The sequence below is a fragment of the Topomyia yanbarensis genome, chromosome 3, assembly GCF_030247195.1.
Source record: "Topomyia yanbarensis strain Yona2022 chromosome 3, ASM3024719v1, whole genome shotgun sequence".
Classification (NCBI taxonomy): Eukaryota; Metazoa; Arthropoda; class Insecta; order Diptera; family Culicidae; genus Topomyia; species Topomyia yanbarensis.
Window position 1 is genome coordinate 128,622,932 of NC_080672.1, and position 7,735 is coordinate 128,630,666.

Genomic DNA, 7,735 nt, shown 5'->3' on the forward strand with positions numbered 1-7,735 from the left:
CATTTGAACTTAATTTCTCTAATTTTCGTGGAAAAAATTTGAAAATAATTAAGAGTGAATTTGTGGAGGAGACTAAGAAAATAGGTGTGCACCTTAACTCAGAATCTACTGGACCAATTATTTCAAAATTTTGTATAGTACTTCTTCACACAATTTCCAATGCAACTACGAGCACTTTTTGTTAAATTATGGTATTACTTTTACAATAACTTATTAATTGATTATAATAACTAAAATAATTTTGAATACAGTACATATAAAATGGTTGAATATAATGAAGCCAGATAGCGCTGAATAAAAAACTCAAATGCTCGCCGTTTCATTCTTTTATAACATTTTTGATTACTAACAGATACTAATCACTCCTTTAGGATTTTGTAGTAGATTGTTAGTATTTTTAAGGTAACATTATTTCATTTGCATATTTTTGCAATTTTTAGAAAACTTGTTAAGAAATATGACATTTTTAATCAAAGAAACAGCTCTAATTCTTTCGGATCGTCTTAAAATATTCAACAAAATTGTGAGTTTTTACAATATCTAAAACATTGTGAAGAACATTTTGGTAGAGAAATGAATACGACAAAAGTTATTTTAAATAAACTGATTTTTATGGGGTTCATTGGAAAACTTCTCATAACAACGAAACGGCTGTAGATAGAGACTTAGTATCTTCACTTAAATTACTAAAAATAACATTGTCTACAGCTTTACTGAAGACTGAAACTGTCTCTCTCCTTCCAGTAAAAAGTTACATTTCAAAAATGCCTTTACATGGTCGTATACTTCTGAAAATCTGTCTTAATAACTCGAAAAACTTGTCCTAAGTCACAAAAACTCAAAACCTTATGGTTTAGCCGCAAAATAATTAAAGGCATGAAATTGCTCATTTTGACCACCGTGCAGTGATGCAACATTTATTTTCAAGTGCAAACTCCTTATTGAATCTATCACAATCAACAATCAAATTCAAAACCTCCCTCAATAATTCACTTCCAAATTGACGAGAGTTTCATGCAAAAACGCCCACGCCTCTATTTCAAAGCATGCACAAACAGTGCAAAGTATGCTCAGGATATTTTTGCACGAAAAACCAAGTCAGACCCATTGTAGGGCATGATTTGAGATCTTCATCACAATCAAATAAACCCGTCACAGTTTATAGCTATAAATAGATAAACCAATAAATCTAGAATTTAAGGTATTCTATTAAACACAAAGATATGCCATTGTTTATAACTATTCTAAACGCATACGTTTATAAATAAGTAAAGAGCTATGAATGGATATTTTTTTTTTGCGATGGTATTCAGATTGGACTGAAGATCTACGAAAAAATGTATAAAATTACATCATTTTTTATTCACCAGATTTCGATAAATTGGAACCACCCTAGCACAATCGATACTAAGGACTACCCTAGGAAATCAAAATGTTACTGTTCACTTACGAAGCATCTGTTTTGAAAAGTTAATAAAATTCACTTTCGCGGAAATTTAAAAAAAAATGGAGAAAGCAAATCAGTCGAATATTTTCAGCGTTGGAGAACACTTTGGAACTTACATCCTAGCGATTGTTTTTACTCCTACTTGCAGCAAGTGTGGAAAAGATTTGATTTGTTTACTTGGTCGTCTTAAAAGAGGTTAAATTAAATCACGGCCGTTTAGTTTGTGCGGAACACGGTGTCTCTTTATTATTCTAGTCTTCTTAGGTTGTACTGTCGAAAATGTGGCACCCCCTTGTCATACACAGTTGCGTGCTGTATGTGTAACTAATTTTCACTAACATATATGTCTAACGAAGAAACAGTAAGTTCAAAATAATGACAAACAATATAAAAATGTTTGAATTTATTTGCAAAATATAATGATTCATTAATTTCATGCATATCAAAAAATATGAATTTTATCGTTGACGTAATTTCAAGTATGACACAATTTTAGGAAACTGTAATTCACGAAATGACGAAATATAACTGTGTTCTGTTCAATTTTACATGAAAAATGTACTTTCCGAGCTCTGTGACATAAAATTACATTTTTTACCAATTAGAACAAACACCATATGTGGAGTAAAACTACGTGATGTACGAAATTCAACGTCATGTAAAATTAAAATCAAACATAAAACTGGGTCATTTTTTATGCTCGTATATGTCAGGGTCAGGAGACTAAAATTTATACTATTTTTTCTAGGTGTGTAAGTGCGACACTTTTGGCCCCCCTTAAATTAAATAGTGTCTTGAGTTGGGTTAAACTTTCTGTGCGCATATTTCAAAACTTTTTCGAAATGTGGAGGGGTCTAAGGCACACAGTTACGGACAAAATATTGTGGCGCTGAAATGCTTTTTTGCGCGTTGTGATTATAATGATGTCGTCTAGCCGCGGACACCAGAAATGATTGACACGCCTAGTCCTGCGTGATATCTCGCAAGTAAAGGAATCCTGATTAAGCTGATTGAAACTAATGAAATCGGAATTTGGCTTAGCTTTGCAAACCAATGCAACATGCACTAAGCTATATTTCTCCATAGTGGAGAAAAATTCCTATCTCAACTTCCAAATATTTTCTGAATTAAGGAAATCAGATCAATAGAACAAGACCTATTCCGTTAGCAGTAAAAACATGGCTTCGAGAAAAACTCCATTTTGAAGCCGCCATTTTGAATTTTCGGAGAAAAAAAACAATTTCTAGTTATCGAGAAATAACGAATAAAAAACAAAAGCAGAAGTTCAAATGTCTTAATTTTTCCGCAAAAAATTCTCAAATATTGCTTTGATTTTCTGCCGAAGCCAGGAGAATGTCCTCTCAAATACAGCATGTACTGGTCCATTAAATCAAGTTCAATACAGTATTGCAACATTTGAACAACATTTTCCTAAACTTTCATTGCAAAATAATGAAAATTGTGTAAGTGATAGTGCAGTTTCAGGAAACTCCTCGAAAAAATTCGGTGTATCCCATAACTCAAAATAACCTGAACCAATCGTAGCAATGTCTGCATCACCACAGTGAATGTGTGTCTTTTTTACCGAATTAACATTATCCCCCCGCCCCACGGTGTCTTTGTCGAACAACTTTATTCGAAAAAATTCGGCATCTGTAAAACTTCGGGATATGAAAGAATGGACTTTTCCCTTTCATTTGAAAGTAAAATTAAAATATTCTGTCGGGGGGTCTAGAACAACTTTTTATTTTAAAGTTTTTTGATTGAAATTAATTCGCATTTTTGTCACTAATTGGTACTATAGACATTCAAAAAATACTAAAAGTGAGAATCTGATAAACAATCCCATTGTCTACAACTTTGTAGAATGCTATAAATCGATATAAAATCACCCGAGAAAGTTATTACAATTTTACCAGCTTTAGGGGTGCGCGAAGCCTTTGGATTAACAAGGACTTACAAAAAAATGTTGGGTTTAAATGAAAAGTAAATTCAGCTAAATTTCTATGTATACAAAGTCCAATTCTGAGCAGAAAAAATATATTTTTAGATTTCTCCGGGTCTTGGGCGAAAATGACACTTATTTGAATGAACTAAAGTAGACAGTTCGAGTCATTGTAATAAACGACAGATTTTATTGCAATTTTGGGTTGAGAATCCTGTTTGTCTTTATCAACATTAAAAGAAAGATGATCGAAAAAGAAAAAAAGCTCTTCGAGTTTTGGATCCATGTTTGTTATCTTTTGGGGTAGATTCACCAGAATTTATAGATGCAGATTTTTGCTTGTCCTCAAATTTAATTTCCAAATCGAGCACACTTCACATAATCTTTAAAAAAAGAATAAAACCATGTTCCATAATTTCCTTTAAGAAGAAATTCCGGAGTCGTTACTCGTTGTACACGGATCACAACAGAAAACGAAAACACGAAAATATCAGGCTGTACCATACATTCAAGTAATACAAGTCTGTTTATTGAAGATTTCCCTCATAATATGGGATAAGAGCAAAGACAACATATCAAGAAGACAGAGTTGCCAGTTCAGTTCAGAATCTGGAGACATTAACCGCAACACGTCTTTCGGGTAAAGGTGATACTTTCTATATCTACTTTTATATTGAGATCGCTATCTTCGTACAATAGACAAAACCTTTATTTCTCATTTACTATTGCGATTTCTGTTCAATGTACAGCGATTTCCAAAAGTTAACAAACTTTAACAAAATTTTTATCGAATTATTTTTCTATCCTTCGTGAGACTGTCAATCAGGATTCTCACTCGAAATCAAATCAAATGACTGAATATCTAATCGTTTTTGATCAAATATAAAGTTAAAATTTAGGCGAAATATATCCCACAAGATGCTAACGAGCAAAAAGGTGGATTCAAGGTTACATCAAGCATACTCCAGAATGAGTGAAGAAAAAAAAGAAGAAAAAATTACGGTGGAGACCCGATTTTATCAGCACCCAATTTTTCAGCCCCCATTTCATCTACCCCCGATTTTATCAACTTCCTGACCTGATTTTACCAGCTTCATATGAAAATTGATAGTTGGTAGTTTAATGGGCTCTAGCAGACGAACCAAGTTGAATTCGAGTAAATCCTTTCATAGGCATATATTTCTTTTCTTAGAGATCCGAAAAATGTAAAAATAAAAATATTATTTATTTTTAATTTTGCGCTGTCAGACCCCCTTAAGGGGAACTTAAAGTAAATAATAAGAAAAGGTTGCAAGGCTATATAAGGAACAAGGAAGAATATTTTAAGAGCTTCGGTTTATTAAAAAGACAGAAAAATATATGTCCCGATTTTATCAATGTCCCTGTTTTATCGGAATCTAATTCGCCAAGGGGCTGATAAAAATGGGTCTTTACTGTATATCTGTGACAGAAAAAAAATTGTTTCATTTTGCTGCATTGCCCAGCATCTTTCAAAAGAGTCTTAATTTCGTTCAAATTTTATCTACTCTTCTCTATATCTCCATGCTCCTATAATATCATTGGTGCGCATAAAACGGTGGAATCTGGAATTATGTTTTTTACGCTTAAAGGTGGGACTTTGGTAGCATTCAGGTTCTTCTGAGCACACTGTTAAAATAAGGCAATCCATTTTTGTACAAATAAAAATGTTTTTGGAACAAAGGTTCTTAACCAATAGGCCCCGTACGAATTTAGAAACTTTGATAAAAATTTAATATCTTTCTCTGGCGATTTTCGATTGCGATGTAGTTTTTAACAAAGTTGTACACAATAAAATTGTCCATCAGATTCTCACGTTTGGTAATATTTGTATGTCTAAAGTACTACCTAGGGGCAAAAATGTGAACCAGTTTCATTGAAAAACTTAAGTTTTCAAACAAAAAAACTTCAAAATAAAAAGTTGTTCTGGAGCCCTCGATAGAATATTTTAATTTTACTTTCAAATGAAAGGGAAAAGCGCATTCTATCACATGCTGAAGTTTTAGCGATGCCGATTTTTTTCGAATAAAATTGTTCTACTAAACACACCGTGCCCCCCCTTCCTCCTTCAGCTCAAACATTTGGCTTGCCAGCATGTCTGACATCACTGGAAATGTTCGAGGTGAATGAAGCAATGCTCGGGTAGCGTTCTGAGAAACAACATTCAGTTGGTCACCCTATAGAATGCAGCGGCAATTCCATATCAACATTTGAATAGGGCTAATAAGATTTGTAAACAAACTTTTGTTTTGCTGATTTCTCCTAATTTGTTATCATTTCAAGACAGAAAACATTTGAAAATGATTCTACCAAGGGTAAAGATGTTGATTCATGTGTATTTTTCATGAAATTCAACTCGGTGGCGGAATAATGAGCGAAATAAGTTTGTTTACAAAAGTCTCATTCGCCCTTTTGAAGAATTACTATTGAATTGACAGTTAGATTTTCACCACATTGTTATTGTTTTGAATACCTACATTCAGGCAAATATCAAAATAATTTAATAATATATTTTCATTATGCGAGATGGACTGCTAGCGATCTCAACCGTCCAAGTGAAAAGATAACAATATTTATATTACAACTATGGCAAAAATACGTGACCTTCCAGAGGAGGCAATTTCTTATCTGTATTTCACTAATCACTTGCTAATTATGCTGTGTTTTAGATTTTGATCCTGATCTTCAGTTTTCTGAAACTTCGCGATAGAAAAGTAGCATCCCGGGTGTCTCGGTTATGGAACCGGTTAGCATTCACGGATCGTCCCATGAAGAACATTTCGTTGCATGTATCCGACTATTTGGATCCAAAGCAAAGGAGAGTACTGCTCAAGAGCAAGCGATGCTATCGCAATCTGACACTGGAATGGACCGAATCATCGAAGGTGCAGTATTTCGTCGATGTGTTGGAAAAGTTTGGCACAGACCTAAACTCCTTGAAACTATCAACCTACGTAGTAACGCCGCTTATTCTGATAAGATTCCTACTGAAAGCGCCAAACTTGAACGAGTTGATCATAGAGGGTTGCTTCTGCAGTGAAGGTTGTGATATGCTGTTTCCGACATTTAAAAACATACGAGTTTTAGAGTTGACTCAACGTGGATTTGAGAATGAAGTCTGTGAATTAATTCCTCGCTTGTTTCCTAGTCTCACGTCACTGGATCTGGTTGCAGCCGAGGACGCCGCCTTCGAATTAATTGTTTTCTATGGAAAACAACTGAAGTGTCTTCACGTCCTATTAGAATGCTCACATTTTCAGAAATTTTGCAGTTTGGATTGTTTGGAAAATTTGCGGAGAATTCATGTGTTTTGGCCGCAGCCAAGTGACTACCGGCACCTCGTAGGGTGTTTCCAACAAATGAACTTCCTGCAAAGCGCTTCTTTGACGGGGACGCTGAATGAGGGCACCTTTGAACTGATTTGCACCAGGTGGAAACAACTGGAGCACTTATGTGTCAACGTACAAACGATGAAAGCGGCAACTTTTCGCAACGTAACAAAACTCGACAAATTGACTACATTGAAGCTCCAGGGATCAATTAGAGAGTGTAACTTTCTCAAAGATATTCAGCTACCTAAAATACGGCATTTTGTGCTGGATGGAGTGTCAACATCTTACAATTTTTACGCGCATTTGGCACATTTCGTGCCAAATGTACAAACATTGAAAATCTATGATCACACATTTGAGAACGCTCACCTACGCCTACTCACCAAAACAGTGCCGAATCTTCGGGCGCTTTCACTGGATTATTGTTATCAGGTATGCGAAATATTCGATCAATAGCTCTAATAACACAAGATTCATACTTTTCTCTGCGTAGGTGAAGGATGATGGGTTCCAATTTCTAAATTGTCTAACCAACCTCGTCGAACTGCGTTGTTGGTCGGTACCAATTTCGGAAAATGCATTCCTCCGATTTCCAAGATGTCCAAACGTGCGAACCCTGAGTATTGGAGGAAGTGGATGGGTAAGAATTACTAGCATTTCTTGTTGTAAATTTTCAAATTTTGCTTTCCACCTTCAGATGACTAACAAAGCTGTCCTTGATATCCCAAACCCGTTTCCAAACTTGAGCGAACTACATATCGTTGACTGTCTCAAAGTAGACGAGGACACAATTTGGACTCTCCAAAAGCAAATGAAAAGATGTGCGATTATCAAACTGGAGAAACCGGAACCGGATCGCGAAAGGGAGGCAGCTTGGCAAAAGTGTTGGTGAAAGACTCTTTTTTCTTTGTTTGTACTGTGATTAATGCATATCTTAGCAAGATTCTAAAAGTTTTATTTTCTTGACGTGTAGTATTCTCCAGATGGTTGTGT

At 34.8% G+C, this 7,735-nt stretch overlaps 1 protein-coding gene across 1 annotated transcript; it reads left to right on the plus strand.

Moving 5' to 3' along the window:
• The first annotated feature begins 5,874 nt into the window (after window positions 1-5,874).
• LOC131692236 (uncharacterized) lies at window positions 5,875-7,722 on the plus strand. Its single transcript, XM_058979166.1, has 4 exons — window positions 5,875-6,026; window positions 6,080-7,174; window positions 7,236-7,382; window positions 7,440-7,722. The coding sequence occupies exons 1-4, from the start codon at window positions 5,997-5,999 to the stop codon at window positions 7,632-7,634; spliced, it is 1,467 nt and encodes a 488-aa protein (XP_058835149.1). The 5' UTR covers window positions 5,875-5,996; the 3' UTR covers window positions 7,635-7,722.
• Window positions 7,723-7,735: the final 13 nt, after the last annotated feature.

Bases quoted from the DNA above. Each gene is read 5' to 3' on its own strand.
- LOC131692236 (XM_058979166.1), top strand. From the start codon at position 5,997: ATGGCAAAAATACGTGACCTTCCAGAGGAG. The intron at 6,027-6,079 runs GCAATTTCTTAT...GCTGTGTTTTAG, and splicing joins TACGTGACCTTCCAGAGGAG to ATTTTGATCCTGATCTTCAG. The intron at 7,383-7,439 runs GTAAGAATTACT...TTCCACCTTCAG, and splicing joins GTATTGGAGGAAGTGGATGG to ATGACTAACAAAGCTGTCCT.